Below are 25851 nucleotides of genomic sequence, written 5' to 3' on the forward strand. Positions count from 1 at the left end.
TTATAATCCATATTATTCTATATTGGGAATCTTTCAAAATAATATTACCACAAAGTTTGATTTTTGAAAGCCTTTATCTGGTCAAGTTGCATAGCGATCGAGCAGAAGAAAGATTGTGTTTCTTTTTTTTAAGAATTTAAGATAATGTTAATTTTAAGGTCCAGAATATATTCTAGTCAAGCACGGCGAACCTTTTTGTGTAATACGTGTGACGTTTAAATTTTAAGCTGATATTGCTGCAGTTTCTTTGAAGCAAGTCTTTGGATTAAATAAGATATACTTGCGATTTTCACACACGGCTTGTTGTCTCGGTTGTCGCCTGCAATATGATATATATTGTAAGTGTACTTAATAGCTTTTAACATCAGCTGCTGCTGCCCCTTAACCAAACTTATCAGTTCTGGCCCATACAAACCTCCCACACTGAATAAGTCAATTTGGATACGCCTCTCGTGTCGCGAACTTTTATTAACTTGCGCGTTGGGTGTTTGTTACTGTGTGGTGCGCGGTGTGTGTGTGTGTGTGTATATGTGTTGGTGTTTGTATGTTGCACGCTGATTGTTTACATTGCAGCTTTATTGAAAAAAATGCCAACGAACTTTGCCTTTGGGTCTGGCATCAGCTGCAGTTGGCCATTGTATGCTGTCCCTGGTCAGGCTTCGGGCCTCGACAATTGCCAGACCAAAATCTCATTTTGTATGCAATCGAGCGTTGTACAATTTGATATGAGACGGCAGCTTATCAATGGCCCCAAACATAAAAGCCTTCATTAAAACGTAAATATCAAATTTGCAACATTTATTTGTGTGTGTATGTGTGTGTGTGTGTGTGTGTGATTGCCATTCTACGCGTCTCTATTATGCGCTTGTATGTGTGCTGTCCAATCAAGTGCGGGTTTCAATTGCAGCCGCAATTACGCTAAACAAAATTACATATTTGTAAAATAACCAAATGAAAAGCCAGCTAAATTTTGATTGTGTAGTCTGAATGTAAATATATACGTACGTGTATGTTGTATGCTGTGTATTTATTCTATTTATTTGACTGATTTGGTTAAATGGTGAATAAAAGTTTAAAATTGAAAAGCCTCGCCCCAAGTTAATTACGCTTTGTGGCATAATTTTAAGAAACAGTGCTGATTTTTCTTTTATAAAATAACAAAAACTTGTTTTGTATAAATGTTATATAGCTTTGTACGAATGCACCTCCGACCCCATAGAGTATATAGATTCTTGATCAGCATCAACAGCCAAGCCGATCTAGCCATGCCAGCCTGTTGGGCCTCTCACTTGTTCCAGCCATCGCTGAATTGTCTCGTTTCGATGAAATCGATAAAGATCGATTTCCAAATCCTGTATCTTGAGCATAACTCGGAGCTTATAGAGCTAGAGATACATAGTTTTCACTTTACTTCTCCAGTTTCGCGAAAAATTAGAAAAAAAAATTACATATTTGTAGGTATAATACTGAAATCCTGGTATTTTCATACAATTGGATGTCATAAATATCTTTAAAATTTTATATAGATCGTGTTTTCTTAGTATGTAGAGGAGAAAGCTATAATGTTTATATAGACTCTATGCTAGGCCCCTATATTTTTATCACTATATGCCGTTTTGGCTCTTTTAAATTAGACAAATGAATTTTAAAATATATATTTTATTTATTTTTCTTAAATTTTTTGGCATTTGACACCTTGCTCTCTATTATTTATCCATTTCAATTTATGCCAAATGAAATTCTTGCGACAGTTGAAATAAATATGAACTCGGGCGGTACATATTGTTGAGCTACTCTTGAAATAGGTCGTCAACAAGTTCACCGAGGGAAAACCAAAGTTTTGCCAAGTCAGTTTAGAGACGATCTCAGTTCGAGCGGCAACCGCAAATCGTGTGGAAGCGCAACGCCTTAATCGTCTCTGGCTTTTTCCCAGAGGGTGCACCGCTGACCTCTGACTGATATCTACCCACGTTGTATATTTAATAAACAACATATAACACTCGACCGATCGCTTGTAAAAATAGCGGGCATTAAGCACTGCATTGATATAGTCAACCCGTTGCACAAAATGGATACGTGTGAATTTTTATATAAGTATATGCTAGCCGTACATCTGTATGGTCTTTTCTGAGCCCCAATATAGTAAAAGGATAAGAACGAACAAGTGGAAGTAATTAGAACATCTTAAACAGATAATACCCAAATTAATAAAAATTAATAAAAATCAAAATCAATTTCTTCTAAATAAATATCCTATAAAAGTTTATGTATAATATCTGAGCGCAGAAACTCCCATCACTCCACCGACGAGCTGCGATGTATATGCATGAACTTAATATATATATGATATGAGCTTTGTGCTAAAAGGTGCGCAAAATTAATACCTTAAGCTATGTGAGCTCACTTAAGTACGAGTAGTACGAAAGGTTGTCCTATACTGCATTAACTAGTCGCTAGGCGTATCTACATTTGCACACTCTCATACAATGGATGCTTAACAGCAGCCATTAGCAGCTTTGGCGAGTAGCATGTGCAGTATATCGGTAGTGGCATGCACACACACACACGCACTTTCACACACGCACACACATTCACACAGCTATTCCATGACTTTGGTTACAACAATGGCAAAGTCTTTTTGGCCGGCGCAAAACGGCGAGCGCACTTTATGAACGCTGCATGCATAAAGTGCAAAGGCAACCACTGTATGCCCTCCTCTCCCTCCGCCCAATGCTCATCCCGTGGTGTGGTCTAAACCATCTCTTTTCCAATTTCCGGCAGTAGCTCAGGAAAACAGCAGCAGCAGCAGTAGCCAAGTGAGTTGAGACCATTTAGCTGCATTGTATTTGTGTGTACGCCTCGCCAGCGTGTGGCGTGGAGCATAACTCACACAGACACACAACTCACATCGGCCAAAAATCGCATCAGGAGCGCATTAATAATGTGCTCATGCAATCGAAAATGCGATGCGTGTGCCGCCACCTTTTTTGGCCAAAACAATGATGCTTACCCGTAATCAGAAGTATGGCCATGATGGCGGCAATATGCGGCATTCTAATGAGCAGCAGCTTAAGCGGTGAATTTAACCCCATCGTAACAGCCCCCTCCCCCTATCATCTTGTAATCTTGTCAAGTAATTAATTTGTTCAATGACATCCTCAAGGTGTAAGCGAAACCATTTTAAGTTGATGACATCCACGACGCAGATACTTGAAAACTCAAAAGTTACTACAAAGTGAAGGGGCATGGCAGGCTGCAGGCGGCAGGCGAAGGTGGCAGGCGTGTACGTGGGTGCAGGTGGCTTCGGGTGGCTCAAGAAACTTGTCATGCGTGCTCGGCGGAGTGTGTATCCGGCGTATTGCGCAAAGACAGCCAAGACAAATCGCACGCACCAGACCCAAACTCACGTGCGAGGGCTGTCCGGTAAGTAATATAATATATTGTAATAATAATAATAAAAATAAGAATAATTATATTGATAATAATAATAGTTATAATAATTAATAATATATAATACAATATAATATAATTAATAATTATAATTATAATTAATAAATAACAACATTTTTATCGATTATAAAAAAGAACACAACTTTTAGGAGCCCTGGTTAATTTTATATAATTTCTACATCGTGGGCTACTTTATATTTAAACAATGCACATATGTTGCTTAGTATTTAAGGAATATATTATTATTTATTTATTTATTTTGATAGGGAACGATAATTTCAAAAAACGATATATATGTTGTCATCATTAGTAGGATATGTACATTAAATTGGTCATATACTTATTTTTAACATATGGAATGTACTTAAAAGTATGGAACGAGCTTTACGTTAGGAAAAAAATTAATATAAAGAAATCAAGAAAAACTAATCTCAATCAAAGATATATAAGAACTGAACCCCTTACTTTTAGTAAGTAAGAAATAAGTATTCGAAAGTCAATTATGATATACTAACTCACATAAAAAAAGTATATTTAAAATATACTTAATAATTGCGGAGTTGAAAGTTTCCATCAAACAAATAGTCAATAATTTGAAAACTTCTGTGAGAACCTACGCGAAAAGGACTTTGACTAAGCCCCAGAACTCAAAGTATCCGCTCTTCTGGTTGCGTGTGAAATCGGAAGTGGCTGCTGCTGACTTAGTTGTAGTCGGTCTCGAGTCGTTGGTCTCTCGGTCTTCTGGTCTCTTGGTCTGTTGGTCTTTGGGTGTCTCGGTCGGTGTGTCGATGTCAGCACTGGGCGACAGGTGCTTCCGCATTTGAATGTCAACGGAAACCGCAACGGTACAACTTGGATAAATGTTTGCTCTTTAAATATGTGCGCTGTCGCTAAAGCTGCCATTGAGCAGAAACGAGTACAAGTATGTAAGTATGTACACACCCACAGACGCACACACACACATACAAGTGCACACGTATCATGAGGCACCTTTATTGGGCCATGTTTGAGCAACGGTACTCGCACTTATGTGTCAAGCGAGCTAGAGCACCCAGCAACATGTGAAGTGGTTTTGGCCTTGGCTATGTCTGCGGTTATGGACCAGGCTTGATTGGATAGGTCTTTGCTTAGCTGCGCGAATGGCAAGTTAAAGATAGCCAAGCTGTTTGCTCTGGCATGCACAGGAAAATTGATTAAGCACATGGAAATGGAGAAAGTTTAATTATAGATAAAGTCACATGCAATTGATAGGGATATATTTATGTAATTGTATATGGTTTGCAAAAAATATGCTAAATGTTATTTAAATATTTTCTTTCTTTTTAACCATTTCAAACTTATGTGTTTTGATTTTTATAAAATTTAATTGCCAACGTGAAATAAAATAATATATAAGGAAACTCAAAAAATCTTTAACACATTCTTTAGAAAGTTAACTTAAAGTATTTATAATGTATAGAAATAATAATTAATTAAGTCCAATGGCAAAGTGTTTGAATTCTAAGTTCCATTTTCACAATTCCAAAAGAACATAGTCAACAATTTAGTAATTAAACCGACACAAAGTCGAAAATTCGATTAAATTTAAATCAATTCTCGTTCAATTTAGACAAATGCCTAAGCGATTTAAAATAATCCCAAAATAAAACTGCAATCACCTGCCGCTTTCCAAGCGAACACACAAAAAACAAAATCAAATGCTAAATTGCTAAAAATAAAATCAATTAACAATAAATTCGCACAATTAAATTCAATGTGTAGAACAGAGACATTTTTCAGCGTCACATATGAAAACAGGCCACTTAATTAAGCACGGACGGCAAAAGGAACCGTACTCAAATCCAACCCAAAAGCCACATTTACACTGAACAACATGGTACAACGTGTTGCCATTGTGCCGTTGCCACATTTTAAGTGCGAAACAATGTAATTTCAGGGTAATCAGTCTGGGCTGGTTTAGAATTTAATGCTGGGCTCTCTAACTAGAGACTCTATTTTCCAAAAAAAAAAAACCAAAAAGAAAAAAACAACCGACTAACTACACAAATTTCCGGTTGTGCGCACAAAGCCAATGGGCAGAGGAGTCCAAAAGGAGACATCGCATCGGGTCGAACCAAGGCACTTGGCCAGAAAAATGTCAGTTTACAATTTTCTATGCCATTTAAAATAAATGAAAATTGCGCTCGTTCGGGCTCTGGGTGTGGCATAGTTTTAGGCGCTGGCCAGCGCGTGTTAACGTAAATAAATTACATAGATACACACACACACACAGACACACACACACTCGTAGCGACAATCAAGTGGTCAGTGGCATGCAGCTTATAAATCAGCGCAAAGCGCAAAACGTAGCTGCCTTTTGGGGCACAGCAGCTATCGAGATAGATGGCCAGCAATGCGGGTCCGGACCGGCCCCGGGTCAGAGAAATTGACAGAGTTTGAGTTTGCGATGGATGAGCGAATGAATGAATAGATGGATGGATCGCCTGTATAAATGGTTAGCTATTTAGTTTCGGTTTGCTGCGGTTTGACTTTGTTTTTGTTTGCCAGTGGTGCGAGCTGGGCCCACTGATTGGTCGGCTTATGATGGCCCCCAAGCCTTTAATGTTGTACGGGGTCAATTGTAGCGAGCGAAACACATTCGAGCCACATTCTCATTTTGACAAACGGCATGGCAATTAAAAATTAACTTGCAACTAGTTGGGTCGCTGACAAAGCTCTTTAACTATTTTGTGGCAATTGACAGACAAATACTTGTTTACTTGGTGCTATTCCAATTAACATTAATAATGTTGATAAATTGATTAAATTCTTGCGTTTCACAAGACATTAGATAAATTGTCTAGCTTTAACTAATAATTAGTTAATAGCATAAATTCAAATCTTTCAAAAGTTGGTTATTGTTAAAAGTTTGTTAAACATTTTTTGAATAACAATAAATACTTAAGACATATATATGGGAACTTTTTTGTGTTCAACATCTAGATTTCTTCCGGGCTTTATTGAAATACACATAGAAAACAACAATCAGGTTTTTCTGACGTCTGTGAGAGAATATTTAAAGGCAGAAAAGAGTTATAAATACTCAAAAAAGTCTACTATAGTTTTGTGTGTATGTATGTTTGCATATTTTAAGTATCGCCCTACTAAGCGATTCTCATTAACTGAAGTAAGATTTGCAGGCCAAGTCTTTGATTATAAGTACTATATATATTAACAAGTTGTTGTCTAATATACAATATGTCTTTTATGCTCTCAGTCTGAATTCCTCTCCTGCACTCTCTCCCTCTCTTTCTCTATCTGTTGCTATCTCTCTCTTCCTCTAGCTCTCTCTATCTCTCTCTCCTCTCGCTCTCTATCAATAATTTATTTCTATGATATATACATACTTATAGTATATATGAAAGTCTTACTGCCTGCTACAAAAAGATAAGTATAAAATAATAATCTGTGTGTATCTGAAGTTTCGGCTAAGTATAGATTTATATTTATGCCTTTTTATATGCAAATATGAATATTTGTCAACGCAAGTTAGAGTTATAATACATATGCACATTTAGATAAATTTGTTCACAATTAATCTCGTTAACTTGATATTCATGAGCACCCTTTCTCTCTCTAAGATGACAACAAGTCACACTTCATGTCTAGTGAAAATGTGTTTATTACTACTATGTATGTCAACCGGAGTAGAAGTTTTCAGGTCGTTAAATACGTTCTACAAGTCGACTGCTTAACTGGCAATTGTGGCATCTCTCAGAGGTGTGTGCAGACCCCCCATGAAAACGTACATACTCATAAATACATGACCAACATTCCTTGGGTCCTGACAGCATTAACAACAGTAACTATTTAAGTATCTGCCGCAGTTGTCTTGTCGCTGCTTTTGTGCCACACTTGGGATGCCAGAGCCTCTGCAAGTGCTCGGCCAGGGCCCAAGTAGACAAGGAGACTGTAGCAATGCCATAGATGGTTGTGGCCATGCGAGTAACTGGCACAAAGCAGATCGGCCCAAGGACTAAGGGAAAACCGCACACACTTGACGCTGGCCAAAGGCTGGCTGCCTTAACTGAGTGTCATATGTATATATATATGTCTTTATCCATATAAGTTAAAGCTTAAAACTGATGTGCTTAAAGAAAGGGGGAAAAGAGAACATTTTCTCAAGTTATTTAAATGTGTTTGTGTTGCATATTTTTTGGCTTGCGCGCAATTCGCCGCCACCAGAGCCCCAAGCAATCAACTGTATGACGCGAGTCGGAATTGCAGCGGGAAAAACACAGCTTCCCTTGGAGCAAACGAAAAAAAAGCCCCAAACCCCGGACGAAGATAAGCTCACAGCCTCGCGCTACAAAAGCAACAATCGTCCGCTCAGCTGGAGCCAGTTACCATGAGGGCAGCAACGTCTCAAGTCGAGCAGCTGGTTTTAGTGCTCATCGTTTGTCTGGCGGCATTAGGCAGCAGCCAGGCGTACGAAGTGCCCAGGGCCACAGTCCAAGTGAATACGCCGCACGGCTTTGAGGTCTCCATACCGGACGAGCCGGGCATTACGCTGTTCGCCTTCCATGGCAAACTCAACGCGGAAATGGATGATCTCAGCGATCAAACCTGGGCCACCGACGTCGTCAGTGCACGCAACGGACGCTGGACATATCACAATCGCCAGCAAAAGCTGCAGCCAGGAGATGTGCTCTACTACTGGACAACCGTCAGATACAATGGCCTGGACTATCATAGCTATAACCAGCGCCATCAGGTGGGCCAAGACGATGCCAAAAGCCAAAATATCACCATCGATCTGACCACCAAAGGAGGATCCCATTTATCAATCAATATCAATGGAAACCCCACCATAAATATATTTGTTTCATAATCACGCAGACACCTTGTGGAAGTTCCCAGCCGGAAGCGAGAAAACAATCAGCAAATAACTTAATTCTAGCAATGCGAATTCTTAAAAAATATTTGAAATTCCAATTGTGCCTTACTCCAAAGTATTAATTAATCATGCGCTAATTTCATTAGCAAAAAAACACAAAACAAAGTACCAAATAAAAAAAAAATTCGGAAATTGTTAAACGAAAATAAAAAGTGCCCTCCAATGTGCGGTTCGTGGCTCAGCATTGTTATATAATTAATTATATATGTAAGTTGTATATATATGAAACATTTCTTTGAAAAAATATATTTTTTGATTCAACAAAGCATGTGTCAGTTTTTTGCATAAATCTAAAGATGTAGCACGTACGTCATCTGATCGTCTTTCGCATAAGCTGTTGTTCTTCAACTTGACGTTCTTCGTGGGAATCCCAACAGGTTAATTTTATTTTTTGTTTGATCATTTGGGTTATGATAATTGATTACTATGTTGATATTTGTTTATAGCCTTAAATTAAGAAATATAATATTGTTATGGAAGACGTAACGCATAAAAGTAGACGCAATGTAGTAGAAATATATGTATATATTCTTGATCAGTATCAAAAGCCGAGTCAGTATAGCCATGTCCGTTTGTATGTTTCTATGAAAACCAGTAACTCACTTTTAATACATATGTATATATATATATATATATATATATATATATATATGCCTGATTGGACCACTGTCTCATATAGCTTTCATAGGTATGATCGCTCCAAAAGTAGACTCTTATATGCACCGATTTTTTGCTTTTCAATATATCTTGACTACATTAATCAGCATTATCGTAAATCATATATCGACAAGGGTGTTTATACTTCGGCGTGACATAGAGAGTATTTGTTTCTCGTTTTTTTTCATAACATTTTGAAGTTGTGGGCCATGTTCAGGTGAAGACCAAATCGGGACTGTCTATATGTCACCCACTTTTAGACTTTGAGTAACGCGTAGTTAAAAATCTTAACCTATCGAAACTTAATTTTTTGGTAAAAACTTAAAAAAATAAATAAAAAAAACAGCAAAGAGCGGAATCATTACATAACATTAAATCAAGTACACTTTACTCTTAAACGCAACGCAAACACCTTTTCTTCAAATTTACAAAATTCAACTCAGCTCAGCTTTCGTTCACCTTTCATCATTCAAAATTGGCTGAATTTATTTTGCTGTCTTAAATATATATTTGTGCGCCGGTAACAACAAATTTTGGACTCTGCACATGTCAAACTCATTTCGCTTTGCATTGTTTTCCAAAGTGCCATAAATCAAAGGAGCACTTTGTCACAGATACCCAAGTAAGTATCCGGGCCGAATAAATCATTTTGAAAAGTTCTCCGCATGCGTGTGAAATACTGTGCGAGTAATGGCTGCTTCAAAATTACCGCAATGCATTGAAAATGCAAAGACTCACACTCAAGCAACTAGGATTGCACTAGTCGATAATACTCGTCTAAGTGATACCCTGTGCACAGGTAAGAATTGATCTGACATCTGAAAACATTTATTTCTAAATGCGAACATATGATTAAAAATTATCTATGTATAAAACTCTAACAAAATCAAATTGAAGAACGGTAACCAACCTTTGTCTAACTGAAAACTAAAAAACCTGATGTGTCTTTTGTTTACTGCCAAATTTAGAATGTAGGTGAATTATCAAGAATTTTAAACTAATTTGATTTGATTAAAGTGTACGTGTCCTCACCTATTCATAAGATTAAGTCTAAGTTGACATAGATTTCTTTCAAGATAAATATTAATAATACTTAAAGTGTCATCTATTTCTGCCCGTTACATATACATATAAGAACAACTTCTTTATCCTCGTTTTTATATCCAAAACGGTCACAGGGTAAAAACTGTAAAAAAAAAAAAACAAAACAAATAAGAAAAGAAATAAAAATAGAAATAAAAAACTTGCTCAAACTATTCACGCAGGTAGTTCTGATATCAGAATCGAGCAATGGCCTTTTGGCAGCAAATATTCGAGTAAACAACTGCACAAAGGTTACTTTTGGCCCATTTAACTTTCACTTGAGCCAAACAAAAGCAGATAAAACTTTTTGCTTAGCCAGAGCAAGCACAATACAATGTCACAAATCCATTCGGTTTTTATCGGCACAAGTGCTTAGAAGTTTTTTTTTTACTGGGCCAAAGTGCTGATATCTGTTGCTGCTATGGTACTTAAAGAAATGACAAATGGATATTGGTATTGTGTAAAAATTGTAAACCATAGTTTATATTCTTATGTATTTAGTTATTAAGCAAGCATCGACTTAATGTTTAAGTTCACTTAGTATAAATGCAGTTGAAGGCCCAACCACAATGCTAGCCCTCAGATAAATTAATAAAAAAAAACTATCCCTCAGATTGTGAGTATATAAATGAATAAAAATGGCACAATATATGTTATTTGTTATGCATTTATTAACTATTCTATGCGTGTCATATTATTCATCTTGATTCGCCTTTTGAATTATCAACAATTATCTGTGATAAGGCTAAAATTTGATGAAAAGTAATGGCAGACAAGAATATCAGGTACTATGCCAAATTATCGGAAAACTGTTTGATAACAACTTTATCCTTTTTCAGTCGATTGTCTAAAAATTAATTGTTTTTATAATACTGATACCGATTTCTATCTTTCCATAGAAGAAAAAATATTTAAGCTACCATATGTTACAAATGAAACTTGTTGCTTTGTACTCAGCCAATAAATCTAACTTTTGTGAAGTTTCCAATTTAAAAAAATATTGCATGAATTTACTAATTATTTCGCGACTAATATCGTAGTATAGGGATTTCAGTTACTTTGGTTGGTAAGCAGAGGAATGACAGTGTGAGACAAATAAGAGCTCCTATCGCATTAATAGTATTATTTTCAAACAAAAGGAGCTGCAGCCGTAAGTTTTTATATACAAAATAATTCCGATTTTTTGCACAATTTTTGCACAGCTCTTCCCCACCCAGCAGGGATAAATATATATATTCTATATTTACGGTCTGATCGTTATTAAGAGCAAGAAAGTACCTCTAAAAATAAGTCCTAAGAAAATCGAGAAACGTACACAAAAATATACATTTATTATTATCCAAGAGTAGCTTCAAGAAAAAGATCAAATTGTTAATAATCGAGTGTTATCCAGTTGAAATGATACACTTGCTCTGTGTATGCTGTATGACTAACAACTTAGTATATATCTAATATGAAAGGTATATAATAGAATTCTAAGAGCTCAAAAAACAAATACAGATAGAAACTGATCACAAATCCAGTAGTTCCTTTTTCAGTCTGATCAGTTTCGTTGTGCATTATATATCCAATTAGCAGGTGAATAAAAGTATGCTCATGATTGCCCTTTAAGGCTTACAGCTAAGTTCGTCTAAGCCAAAAGTGTAGATTTAGGATATTTTATGTTCAAGACAACGGCTTAATCTTTGACTAACTATAGAAAAAACAAGCAGGTGCTAATTATAAGTTTTGGATGGCGCAGCTGCTAAGCTTCCATTAGTAGCCACACCTCCCATATATGAGGAAGCAACTGCAGCTCGTTCAGTTTTCGCTTGACCTGTGTTCCTGACCGCTTTTAGTAGTTACCGTTGAGTGTAGCCAGCGTACCTTAAATATATGGCCAAAACAAAACAAGAGCAATCGCAACAATTAAAGAATGTCGTATACATAGTTTCGTATATATAGTTTATAGGTGCCACATAATAGACATATTAATTAATGCAGACATTTGTCGCATCTGCATTTGTCACAGATAATTTGCAGCAAATTAGGCGTGTTGGCCAAAAGGTAGAACTAATTTAATTTTTCATATAACCAACGACTCGCACTTGCATAAGCGTAACTATTTATATGTGCGTGTGTGTGTGTGTAAGTGTGTGTATGTATGTGAAATAGGGGGCAGCTAAGCGACGCTGTCAGCAACATTTGCGAACTGTTCTCATTTTCTCATTTTCGCGCAATGTGTGAGAATTACAAAATGCAAGCTAGCGGCAAGTTTGTGTCAGTTGCCACACAAACACACACACACACACACACACACACACTAGCACACCCCATTTAAAGCAACGCTCACACGCATGCTTCATTTAACACGCACACAACCAGACACTTTTGACGCCATTTTGCACGTGGCAAGGCGTTAAAATGACTTGTGACAACTTTATGCGCAGCCCACAGTTCCTGGCAAAATACAACAACAAAAACGAAAAGAAAATAAATACTGTCACAAAATTATGCCATCAAGTTGCAAGCAGCTGAAGCTAAAAGTGCAGCAGAAATATTTTCATACTTACACTGCAAAACTGTGAAATATTATTCTCGATGTTAATCGTGAAAAATACAAACCAGTTCGAATCTGCAGTGCACCATTATATTTTCCCATGAAGCGAACCGAAATTGAATCAATTAAAATAAAACCGAACTTTTTCCTTCAAAATAGATACATTCCAAATAATAAATGCTTAAGGAGATATCAAATATAAAGCTGATTAGAGCCATCGGCAATTATATTTTGGGCTTGCAGTCCTCAAATTTGCGTATAACAATTTTGGGCATTTTGCTGGAAATTTATTGTTGGTCTTCAATAAACTGGAGAAGCTTCTAGTTCTCCATGGGGCGTAGAAGTTTCGCATTCGCATTCAGTTTGCCCTACTCCTTGATTCTGCTCGCGACTCTCTTTTCTGGTTGACGAACTTTGAGTTTTCTCAACCGTTTTCTCAGCACAAGGTTTATCAATGTTGTGTTTAGCCACTTTTTCATTCTGCTCCTTACTTTCGCTGCTGGAAGAACTGCTCTCATCTTGGTTATATTTTGAAGAAATTATTTGAATGCGTATTTCAGTTTTATCAATAGTTCCAGCATGATTTGTGCCTTCTTTTCGATTTGGTTCTCGCCCCGCTTCTCCACTTTGGGTTTCATTCTGGCATGCATCATTTAGATCTTGTCCATTACCTGGAACTATAAGAGATAACATTCAAATTTAAATGCAGAATCGCATTTGGTTTTCCCACCATTTCTATTCTTTTCAGGAGCCTCATTTTCAAGAAAATTTCCAGAAGATATGACATCATTTAGATGTTTAATATAGTCCACCGGCATAGATTGTGCGAATTGAGGGTTAACCTCAAGCTTAACTTGCTTAACATTGCCGGGAAGATAGGAACTTTCTTCTGATTTCAAGTTGTCCAATTCAAAACTATATGTTCCACCAGTTACAGCCACAATCGATACAGCCATTAGCAGGAGCCCGAGCGAAATACGTTTCATCTTGCTGCCAAAAAATTGCAAACTAATTGGCTCGCAGATATAGGAGCTCGCCATAGAATTATCGCTTCCATTTCAATCAATACGCAACGGTGCACTGAGACTAACGGCCTTTGTATCATGTAATCATGTAATTTGAAATGCTTTAAAATTTTTCTAGTTTAGCCCAGATATTTCATCATGTTTTCTTTTTAAGATCAAGAATGAATGTATTAAGTCTGGCCTCAGATGCAATCAGACAACTGAATATACTCTTTATTCATTTTGAAACAGATAACAATAAAATGTTTTCGACGGTTATGTAATTGCTTATTATACATTAAGGAAGGGCACGTTTATTATGACTCATGGTTATTATTTCAATGCTAGTTTTAGAAAAACACAAATAAATTCGTTTTTTATACCCCATATGTGCCCTATTATTATTTATTCGCCTTTTGAAAAGGTTTAAGACATTTGCAATTGAACCTCTTATGCTTGGCCCTATATTTATGCGTTTTCTTATGCTCCTCGAGTTCCTCGCTACTGGATGACTCTTCAGTGTTTGAGTTTGCAGTAGGAAAGTCAAAATCATTATCAAGAGGCCCATGTCTAGGGTTTTCCTTATGCTCGGTACTTTCACTTAAAGAATAAAGCCATGATGATTCTCCGTCCATAAGGTGATGCCACCTAGCACGGTATTTGCCGCATGGGCATGCAGTCGGATTTTTAATCGCCTTTACACTATTCTTTTCTATATAAGATTCAGTTGGATCCTTCATAATCACAGCCGATGCATTTATCAGAAATAGTAAAATCGAAATACATCTCATCCTGTAGCAGATCAATTACACACTGATCAGGTCGCTCCTAAATGAATTACATATAAATCCTTTTCGGTTACATAAGAAACTTTGCGTAAAACGCCACGGTGAAACGAAACTAATGATCGACTTCGTGATAATTATACCTGGTCTCCATAGAAATAAGAGGGAATATTCAATTGGTTTAAAGAAATATAACAGCTTCTGACAAATATTCCAATTGCTTACTACTACTTCATCAGGATTACGTGGCGAGTCGAGCCTTGCCTGGCGTAATCCTGCCAAAATTCGTTTGGAGAAAAAATTAGAGTCGAATCCATACTAATCGATTTAAGGTCAAATAGAGATATGCATGAATAGATGACCTTGTCTGCATTTAGTGTTCAAAGATGTATATAAATATTCTTATGTCGAAGAATGCTTCTTTTGCCACTAACAAACATATACAAAGCTTCAGTACACCTTTTTTACTCTTATTGAATAAGTGAAGGGTATAATTTGGTGTCTGGCTTGTGGCGAGAGTTAATTTAAACGGTGTCGCTTGTATAACGAGGTGCTTATAAATCAATCAAATACTTCCTGATTTTAGGCGAGCATTTAAAAATGTTTTAGTTAAAAAGTCTTAGGTTTTATGTAAGTTAGCAAATTTATATTACAACTTTTTCACCCATTTTCTAGGTGCAATGTATACAAAATAGCTTATGCCACACTTTTATGTAGCTACAAATACCAAAACTTGCAGCACAAATTTGAGGCAACTTCAAAATAGGCAGTCAAACGCAAGAGGTATGTATCAACGCATAGAAAATATAGAGTGTTCGACTAGGAAATACCCTAGGAAAAAGCTCTATAAGAAAATATTCTTAATCTTTATATACTGTACGAGACACTACCAGATACCAGATTTGATGCCCCAAGCTCTTGCTTAAAAATCGATATTTATCGGTATTACAAAAATGGGTCAACGTTCAGAAAAAATACTGATAAAGCAGTTGTGCATATCATATAAGAGATAATTTCAAATTTCAAGTCTATTATTTTCGAGTTTGAAAGATGGACAGACAAACGGGAATAAATCGACTTAATTTCTCCTCCTGATCAGTAATATAGTATGTACATATGTATATACTTTATGGACTCAGAAGGAGATACATACAATGGGAACCATCATACCATCTTTAGCCAGATATAGGGTATAAAAAGCTGGAGCTTGGCAAATTAATTATAAAAGATTCCGCTAAGTTAAATATTTTGCCAGAGTTAAGTTGAGAGTTGCGAGCGGACGCGCCACTGCAAGGGAGCCCCATTGTAAAATAAGTTGCCAGTAACTTGACGCACATTTGTCACACACATTGCCCTGCCAGCAGCAGGGAAGGGGTTAGAAACGGGCTGAGTATGGATCCACGACTATGTCTACAGGTGGCTGTGGCAGTGCTGCCAGGCGCTTGTCACTTGTGGAATTTGCGTGGCCCCGGCAGCTGGGCGGTTGACTGCCCCTTCGCCCCCAACTCCAGGCCCACTGATATATGGCACTTTGAAATTAGTATGAGTGCAAAATGTAGAACGAACAGCAGGGCACATGGTTGGCATTTTTCAGACTCAGCAGAAAAATTGTGCATAATATGTATTACTTTATCATAGTATTCCAAATGTCATAGATAAAGAATAAAAAGAAGTACCACCAGAAACATTATACCATATACTTATATGCAACTATGTATATGGGATTCGAAACGTTGGAGTACACTGTTGACTTTTTTCAGATCTAAACACATTTGAGTCGAGTACAATCACGTTCAAGATAATTATAATCTGGTTTTAAAATGCATTTGCAAACAGAAGGGATATTTTTGTGCCCTTCTGAATTTAGGGATTCTCAGCCCGTTTAAGATACCGTCTACTATCCCTTTAAGTTTTAATGTTTTATTTCCGTTCAAAAACATTATTCTTTACAGCTGCAGACTTTATTATTGGAATAAAATTTGAATGACATATTATTGCTGTGAAAATATCACAGCCGTTGTCTAATGTATGCAATTGTAGGGTGCGTGCTTTTACATATACTTACATATGTACATATGTACATACATACATATGTGTAAACACATATATACTTAATTAATTACAACACAATCAAAATTACCTCAAATACCATGTTCAAACGACACAATTCAAACCTTAAAAAGTTTTACGTTTATGAAGCTAGTTTAATTTGCATATTTATTTCTCAGAATAATCGTGTTCGTAACAAAACCCTGAACAGAAATAAGCATGAGCATGGCAATTGAATATTGTGCCGTATTTCTGTATAATTCGTTAGTGAACTGTCTTGAATTGCGTCTTATGATATCAAAGTCGAATATCGTCATCAGCAGAAATTGAAACATGTCAGTTTAAATGCACATTTGAATAGCTCGATAATATGTACTTTATTTCGACAATAAGTTATAGATACTCGTGCATAGTATGTAAATGTGTTTAAGCAGCAACTGACAATTAATTTTGAGTATATGCAAATCTGTATGTAGGGCAACTGCTCACATTTCATTTAATAAACTAGAAATGAATATTGCCCAGGGTGTGCTCTAGATCTTCCTGTAGCTTCCTCATTTGACTGTTGAGCTGCTCATGCAAATCCTTTTGCAGTTGTGCAATGTGTTCCTGAACCTTGGCAGCCTCTCGGGCAGCATCCTCCTGGATCTGCTTTCTGTTCACATACGAATTGCGATCGCCGCTGAAGAGTCCACCATCGGCCTTGGCCAGCACTGTGCCATCAGCCAGCTCCACAACAATGTTGCCATTCTCGTACTTCACTGTAGCCTCTTGGCCATTGATGTTGATCTTCTCCTGGGAACTGACGCTAGCATCTTTAGCCGGAAAATCATACACCTGACCGCCGGTGGTCAGCTGCAGACCGCCGTTGACAATACGAATCTGGTGATTGTTGTACGTCTGGTAGCCGCCCTCTCCGGCCTGGTTCATGACCAATGCGCCGCCATTGCTCGAAATGAAGCTCGAGCCACCAACACTTCGTCCATTGATGACAATGTTGTTGCCGTAATTGCCGCTAAATCCCGATTGAGTATCATCATCGTCATCCTCATCGCTGTCATCGCCTCCAGTTACAATCGTCTGGCCGCCAGCTCCAACCAATACCTTACGTCCATCGGGGCGCGTGTAGATGCTACCAGCTTCGTTTTGCAGCACAACATTTCCTCCTTGATTATACAGATAGCTGGACACCGGCTGAGCTTGCGTCGGCGGGGTTGGCAGCTCCGCTGTGCCGGGTAAGGATGTTTTGGGGGTATCCGTCGCGGCTGGCTGTGCTGTAAATTATTATATTGTGATATAAGCCGCAGGCCTTAGCAGAAAAACTTGAGTGCTTACCGCTGGCCAAGCAGACGGCGAGTGCAACAAGCCCGATCATCATCAAAGCGCGATACATGTCCATTTTGTGCAACGGGTTGACTATATCAATGCAGTGCTAAATGCCCGCTATTTATACAAGCGATCGATCGAGTATTATATGTTGTTTATTAAATATACTACGTGGGTAGATATCAGACAGAGGTCAGCGGTGCAGCCTCTGGGAAAAAGCCAGAGACGATTACGGCGTTGCGCTTCCACACGATTTGCGGTTGCCGCTCGAACTGAGATCGTCTCTAAACTGACTCCCGGTTCCGACTCACACCTTACTAACGGCAAAACTTTGGGTGTTGCTCTGTGCTACGAACTAGGTGACGAGCTGTTGATGAGTAACTCAAAAAGAGACACAGCCCGAGTGCACATCAATTAAGCTGTCGCACGAATTCCATTTGACAAAAATTGAAATTGGTAAATAATTGAGAGCGATGCGATAAGTACACAAAAATAATAAAATTAAACACAATTTGTATTCAGGCTTATTGTTAAAAAAAAAATTATTTGTTTTTTTTTTGATAATATAGTTTTTAATTTTACTGTGTAAATGTTGATTATATGTATTTATATATGTTTGTTAAATGCATATACATATATATATATTTTTCGTCTTAACTGATCTAGCCTACATATATATAACTGTCAGCACTTGGGAAATCCCTTTCATGGCAAATATTTGCATTTGTACTTAAGCCAATACTCGTTTCTCGTACATACTTGGGTCAGAAGTGTATCGCTCAGATGGGGAATACACAATATAATCTGACGGCTTATCAGCTCGCTAGACAAAGAGAGAGCGTTTGTATTGTACTGTATTTACTAGCAACAAACACAATGGTATTAAAAGTAAACTGGAAAAAGGCTGAGCTCTATACAGGCCGTACTTTAAATGCCCTTTCCATGTCAAAGAGTAATCTACTCTTTACTCATATATTAACCGGCATTAGACAAAGTTGCTTAAATTGAGTTATTTAATTCGAAGATTTAGGCCGGCTTTAAGTCAAACCATCAACTCAATTTTTATTTAAGCAATACATAGATCTAACATAAAACCTCATCCCAAACCTGACGCGAACCATATCAAAACAATTAAATTAATCACATTAAGCATTGTTGCAAGGCGTGAACCAAGCCACAAACACAAAAATAAACTGTCTTAAACATAATAAGATTTTGCATTATATATATTTTAAATCGATTCAGATTAGACAAACCAAACTTTAATTCTTACATTAAGAAGCAAGATTGCAAGTGTCAAAATACCAGGTTCACGAACAGAAATTTAAGCTTAACTTGGTTCAAGGCGTAAGTCGCACCGAGAAATTTGTTTCTGGACTTGAAACCATGATATAAAACTGAACCTTAGTTAAAAATAAAAACAATTCCGTTTTTAACAACTGGTGAGTTTTACTATTGGTAATTATTATACAATATGAAACTTGGTATATTACTGGTTTGTTTATTAAATAAAATTCATTGATACATTACACATTATGCGACAATCTTAATACCCCTTAATACTTTAATTCCAGCCGTAGGCGACATTTAAGTACCCCAGATAGAAACAGTCAACCAAGTCAAGCAATATTCACAAATTACTTCCGGCGATCACATAATCGTAAATCATCTGCTGATTATTTAATGGCAATATTGTTCGTCGATCTTTAATTCACAGCACCCACAAAAAAAAGAAAACTATGGAAACAAAAAGCATTTTTATAGAAACCCGATCAATTAAGCAATTACAAAATATATAAAACTGGATTATATCATTAATCAGGTCCAAAGTCAACTAATAGCGCCATTTGCCGTTTGAATGTAGAATTATATTATCGGTTGACTGATCGCTTCCACCGTTCCAGGCTGGTCCGCCGCTGGGTCCCCGGTTCGCGGAGGGGCCCCAATTAAACGAAAAGGGCAGGCCATTGACACCTACAATATGACATTCACATATAATTTTATGCACATAGGTAGTATATAGGACAACTTACCGCTGAGCAGGGCGACGAGCAACCACAGCAGGAAAATAAATTGATGACTATGCCGCATGGTCAAGGCAAGAAGCTCAAATGAATGAATTTTAAATAATAACGTGAATTTATACAAAAGCATATACAGTGCGTCCACGGGGCACGAGGAGACTCGGACAATGTCTTGGGGCAGACAGACAACCTAAGTAAATGCATAATGCGATTGACTGTGCCTGCTATCACTGCCTACTCGTCAACTTGTTTGTTTACGATTTTGTTTACCCTGTACTTATTGAAAGTTAATCAGAGAAGGGCACTGATCGATGATCGTCCGTCTGCTAATTTGTCTGTCTGTTCGCGTTGTTGTAGGAAAAATATAAGATACATATCTAATATCACAAGCAGAAAAATCCTATAATTTTATTTGATATCTCGCCCAATTTCTTCAATATTTTTTAAAAAATGATTTTAAATCAAGGTACATATATAAGCGTATTGAAAAGGGTATAGGAGGTTATTGAGTAGGAAGAATACTCGATTCCCGAAATCATGTATCAATGATAGCCAGCCCCGTGCCCTGTAAATTTCATAACGATCGGACTATAAACACCGAAGATATTCAAGAATGCACGCACACTGTGTAAAATGCACAGAGAAGGAAGTTCGAATCTTTGTTACGGCAGCTCGTCGCTGGGTAGACGGTATCTCCTAGTCGAACCTTTCCGACTAGACTACTCATGTTTAAATTTGAGTGGCTGCCAAGTTAACATCGAGCTACGCTCTCGTTGCTCCTCTCTTCCATGTACCGCCCCTTACGCCTCTCACCCCTCACGCTGGAGCAATTAAGAAGTTTCGCTATGTGTCTGCTAATTATTTTCAATTGAATTGCTTGGCTCTGGCTTTGGGTAGTACGTAAAAGTTTTTGTATTGCTGCCATTAAACATATCGGCTGTTGGCATTCATTGAGCAGTCACATTAGCCTCACTTGGTGAGCAGGTTGTGAGCTTTTGTAGGTGCCCCTCTCCTCTCGAACCGCCACCTCAACGGCCACCAGCCAACTGCAGTTAACGCTTTGCGGCTATTTTGTTTTGCTCGGCTGTGGAACAAGTTGAACAATAAAAATTAAACAGGTATTGCGATGTTGTTAATGCATAGCTGAGCTGTTGACTGGCTTTGGACGTGGGAAAGACAACATGAGAGAGAGCGAGAGAGGGAGAGAGCGATTGTTAAATGTTTTTGAAGTAATATGTGGGAGATATTATATAACAACAAAGAGAGAAACATATAGGTACTGAATATAAGTAAACTTCTTTTGTATTTCAGTTTGGATTTGGAGAACAGTAGAGATCTATAGATTAACATCTGGAAATGATTCAAGTTCGAAATTTGCTGTGAATATCTAATATGAAATACAATCGAATGCAATTCGATCATTATTATATCATAACATAATGAATACATTTATTTGCGGAATACACTGATATTCAATTCGGAATACACAGAATAGAATACTAGATACACTACTACGCTACACTAAGCTTGACTATATAAAAAGATATCTGAGAATTCTGTTTAATGACTTTAAATCATAATAACTCATAATCGATTTCTTGTAACTTGTAATAAATTTCTGCAACTAGGCAAATTTTTTCAGGAAATAATAGAGAGTACGTAATCTAACTGTCAAATATTATAAATATGTGCGCCGTAATCAGTTAATCGCTACATTTAGAGGGTAATATGAAGTAATATTTTAACAATGGGTCATATATATAATAAACTTTAATGATCACATTAATCGTCTTTATGTGAACATTGATAAGATTCATTGGCCTGATATTAAATATATTTTATTTTCTTTTGACTTCTAATTCATATTGCTTTTCCGCCAGGAGAATTTTTTTTGCCACATGGGTACATTAAACCAAAACAAGAGCAAGCCCATGGCAGGGACCAAACCATGATTAAAAGCCCAACAATAATGCATCGACATGGAGAACCATTAAAAAGGACGCAGTTGCATTCTGTGGCAAATATATGAGCTGCGACCAGCCGTGCCACAGGTTCCGACCAACCTGCTGGGCTTGGTCCGGCGAGTGCTGTGGTCCACTCGAGGCTGGACCGTTCGCACTGTGTGGCTGGGGGGCTGTGAGGGCTGAAGTTGCTTTTGTTGTTCGAATCGAATCAATTTGATTTTCCAATCAATTAAACTCTATATATATTGCGTCTGTGCTGCTAAATATAGCAACAACATCAACAATTGCCACAAAGCACAGCTAGAAATGTGCGGCACAGATAACAGAGCGACAGAGAGAGCGAGAGAGAGAGTGAGAGGGCACACACTTTCTCGCTCACTCCCGTTGCCATTGGCGAATGTCTCCATCAACGCCTGGCTGCACAAGCACAAAAATGTTAGGTTGCCAGTTCAGGTTGGGTTTGTTGGGGACAGTGTGGGGCACTGTTGCATATTGCACAACTTTGACTGCATTTTTGGACTGGGCAAATGTTAAGTACGATTCTGAATTGGGGACGACGTCTATACTGCTGCTATCTTTGACTGGCAACATGCGGCGAAAACAGACACATAAATCAGAAAATCAATTTAAACAATTGTGGAATGCTTCCTACCGAACAAAGCAGAGAAATAAAACAGCTGCTTGCATAAAGTTCAATGTCGTTTGGTATTTTAATCAAAAGATAATGTACAACTTAAAAGCTTTTTGATCGTTATGATGCCTCCGCATTTTTCTCACATAAAAGGTCCTCCACTGCCGCTACCGTTAATCAATCCATTAGCAGATCTATTTCCAAAAATATTTCCACTTTGGCCTTCAGATATGATACCATTCTGCTCGCCAGTTGCTTTAAAAGGCCCTCCACTGCTGCTACTTTGAATTAAACCGCCTTCTTCTTTACCAAACGGTCCTCCATTGACGCCACCGTTAACCAAACCATTTCCAGCTTGATTTCCAAAAGGCCCGCCGTTTTGGCGCTCAGTAATGATGCCCCCATTAGATCTGAAAGGTCCTTCCCCACTCCTACTTCGTATTAATCTATCTGTTGCCTGTCCATACGGTCCTCCAGTGTTGTGTCCATTTACCAACCCATCGCCAGCCATATTTCCATTATTTCCGAAAGGTCCCCCGCTATTGCTTCCAGACGTGATACCCTCCTGGCCGACGTTTACTTGAAAGGGTCCACCACTATTACTACCCCTTATTAATCCAGTTTTCTCTTGTCCAAAGGGTCCACCACTGCTGCCACCGTAAACTAATTTATCCCTAGCCTGATTTCCAAAAAGTCCATCATTCTGTCCTCCAGATATATTACTTTCCTGATCGGCATTAACTATAAATGGTCCACCAGTGTTGCTTCCCCTTATTAATCCAATGTTTCCTTGTCCGAAGGATCCTCCACCGCTGCCAGCGTTTACATGGTTTCCAGAAGGTCCCCCAAGTTGGGTCCCAGCTATAATACCTTCCTGGCCGACATTTACTTGAAAGGGTCCACCACTATTACTACCCTTTATTAATCCAGTTGTCTCTTGTCCAAAGGGTCCTCCACTGCTGCCACCGTTCACTAATTCGTCTCTAGGCTGACTTCGAATGGGTGCTTCGCTCAGTCCTCCATATATAATACCTTCCTGATCGACGTTGACTTTAAATGGTCCTCCACTGTTACTTCCTCTTATTAGTCCCGTGTTTCCTTGTCCAAAGGATCCTCCGCTGCTTTCTCGATTTACCAAACCATCTCCAGGCATACTGCCAGAAATTGCGAAAGGCCCTCCGCCTTGGCTTCCACTGTTACTTCCTCTTATTAGTCCCGTGTTTTCTTGTCCAAAGGATCCTCCACTGCTTTCTCGATTTACCAAACCATCTCCAGGCATACTGCCAGAAATTGCGAAAGGCCCTCCGCCTTGGCTTCCAGATAGGATAAATGGTCCTCCACTATTGCTAGATCGCTGTCCGAATGGTCCCCCGCTGATGTCTCCATTAATGAATCCATATCTGGCCTGATTTCCGACATTTTCGAGAGGTCTGCCCCTTTGGCTCCCGGATATGATACCGGTATTCCTGTTACTTATATAGCCGCCGTTGCTAATCATAAAATTCCCGCCATACAATGTTCGATACTCCGCAAGAGTCGATGCTGTCATCAGCACCACTAAGATCCATAAGTGTCTCATCTCGACGCTAAACAAATTTGAACTGATCGGAGAACATAGAAACGATCCGAAAAAAATGACGTTGTCAATATTGCGCAACAACAAGAAATTATAAAATAAACAAACTACAGCTAATCTATCAATGATTACAAACAAAAAAAAACACATTATTCATATATCTGCCAGACTATACCTTGGATGCATTCAGCAGAAAGCTTTAAGCGTGATTACAAAGAGTTTATTGATCGTTAATCTGTGCACAATGCTAGACGATCTATTGTCATACACCCGAAATATTTTAATTTATTGGCTTTTATTTTACAAATCATTTAAATATGTTTGCTTTGCAGCGTAAAAGCTTTATCAATCAGTCTGCTGAACGTACTCTTTGTTTGTGATCATTTAAATTTGACTGAGATTTGACTTTTTGAGTAAAAGCTACGCATCTATTATAACCGTTATATGGCGTCTGATTTACATTAAAGCTTACAATAAAAAAAAGACTATGCGCCCCCATTTCGCATCATATAAATATATGTAATATATAATGATCGAGATCGAAGCATGAGACTTTGTATATAGATATAGATAACGATATGGATATAGATATAGATATAGATATAGATATAGATATAGATATAGATATAGATATAGATATAGATATAGATATAGATATAGATATAGATATAGATATAGATATAGATATAGATATAGATATAGATATAGATATAGATATATATATAGATATATATATAGATATAGATATAGATATAGATATAGATATAGATATAGATATAGATATAGATATAGATATAGATATAGATATAGATATAGATATAGATATAGATATAGATATAGATATAGATATAGATATAGATATAGATATAGATATAGATATAGATATAGATATAGATATAGATATAGATATAGATATAGATATAGATATAGATATAGATATAGATATAGATATAGATATAGATATAGATATAGATATAGATATAGATATAGATATAGATATAGATATAGATATAGATATAGATATAGATATAGATATAGATATAGATATAGATATAGATATAGATATAGATATAGATATAGATATAGATATAGATATAGATATAGATATAGATATAGATATAGATATAGATATAGATATAGATATAGATATAGATATAGATATAGATATAGATATAGATATAGATATAGATATAGATATAGATATAGATATAGATATAGATATATATATAGATATAGATATAGATATAGATATAGATATAGATATAGATATAGATATAGATATAGATATATATATAGATATAGATATAGATATAGATATAGATATAGATATAGATATAGATATAGATATAGATATAGATATAGATATAGATATAGATATAGATATAGATATAGATATAGATATAGATATAGATATAGATATAGATATAGATATAGATATAGATATAGATATAGATATAGATATAGATATAGATATAGATATAGATATAGATATAGATATAGATATAGATATAGATATAGATATAGATATAGATATAGATATAGATATAGATATAGATATAGATATAGATATAGATATAGATATAGATATAGATATAGATATAGATATAGATATAGATATAGGTATAGATATAGATATAGATATAGATATAGATATAGATATAGATATAGATATAGATATAGATATAGATATAGATATAGATATAGATATAGATATAGATATAGATATAGATATAGATATAGATATAGATATAGATATAGATATAGATATAGATATAGATATAGATATAGATATAGATATAGATATAGATATAGATATAGATATAGATA

General features: G+C 36.8%; 4 protein-coding genes and 1 long non-coding RNA gene across 5 annotated transcripts; 1 reads left to right on the forward strand and 4 right to left on the reverse strand.

Annotated features, from left to right (window-relative positions):
- The first annotated feature begins 7799 nt into the window (after positions 1–7799).
- Positions 7800–8592, forward strand: GNBP-like3 (GNBP-like 3). Its single transcript, XM_064695841.1, has one exon. It carries the CDS (start codon positions 7838–7840, stop codon positions 8318–8320), a length of 483 nt encoding a protein of 160 aa, XP_064551911.1. The 5' UTR covers positions 7800–7837; the 3' UTR covers positions 8321–8592.
- Positions 8593–12857: 4265 nt separating this feature from the next.
- Positions 12858–13726, reverse strand: LOC135437764 (uncharacterized). The gene is made up of 2 exons (XR_010437742.1): positions 13396–13726; positions 12858–13342 (listed from the first exon to the last, which is right to left on the reverse strand). It is a non-coding gene; the product is annotated as an uncharacterized LOC135437764 (long non-coding RNA).
- A 3117-nt stretch (positions 13727–16843) lies between these two features.
- On the reverse strand, positions 16844–18088 carry Bbd (Bombardier). Its single transcript, XM_064695878.1, has 2 exons — positions 17839–18088; positions 16844–17777 (listed from the first exon to the last, which is right to left on the reverse strand). Exons 1-2 carry the CDS (start codon positions 17900–17902, stop codon positions 17008–17010), a joined length of 834 nt encoding a protein of 277 aa, XP_064551948.1. The 5' UTR covers positions 17903–18088; the 3' UTR covers positions 16844–17007.
- A 1479-nt stretch (positions 18089–19567) lies between these two features.
- On the reverse strand, positions 19568–20040 carry LOC135437864 (uncharacterized). The gene is made up of 2 exons (XM_064695944.1): positions 19863–20040; positions 19568–19803 (listed from the first exon to the last, which is right to left on the reverse strand). Exons 1-2 carry the CDS (start codon positions 19981–19983, stop codon positions 19664–19666), a joined length of 261 nt encoding a protein of 86 aa, XP_064552014.1. The 5' UTR covers positions 19984–20040; the 3' UTR covers positions 19568–19663.
- A 2463-nt stretch (positions 20041–22503) lies between these two features.
- Positions 22504–24040, reverse strand: LOC135437863 (uncharacterized transmembrane protein DDB_G0289901). Its single transcript, XM_064695943.1, has one exon. The coding sequence runs from the start codon at positions 24025–24027 to the stop codon at positions 22591–22593; it is 1437 nt and encodes a 478-aa protein (XP_064552013.1). The 5' UTR covers positions 24028–24040; the 3' UTR covers positions 22504–22590.
- Between the last annotated feature and the right edge of the window lie 1811 nt (positions 24041–25851).

The sequence above is a fragment of the Drosophila montana genome, unplaced genomic scaffold (assembly GCF_035044405.1).
Source record: "Drosophila montana isolate Dmon_TW-CO22-7 unplaced genomic scaffold, ASM3504440v1 contig_3833_1, whole genome shotgun sequence".
Classification (NCBI taxonomy): domain Eukaryota; kingdom Metazoa; phylum Arthropoda; class Insecta; order Diptera; family Drosophilidae; genus Drosophila; species Drosophila montana.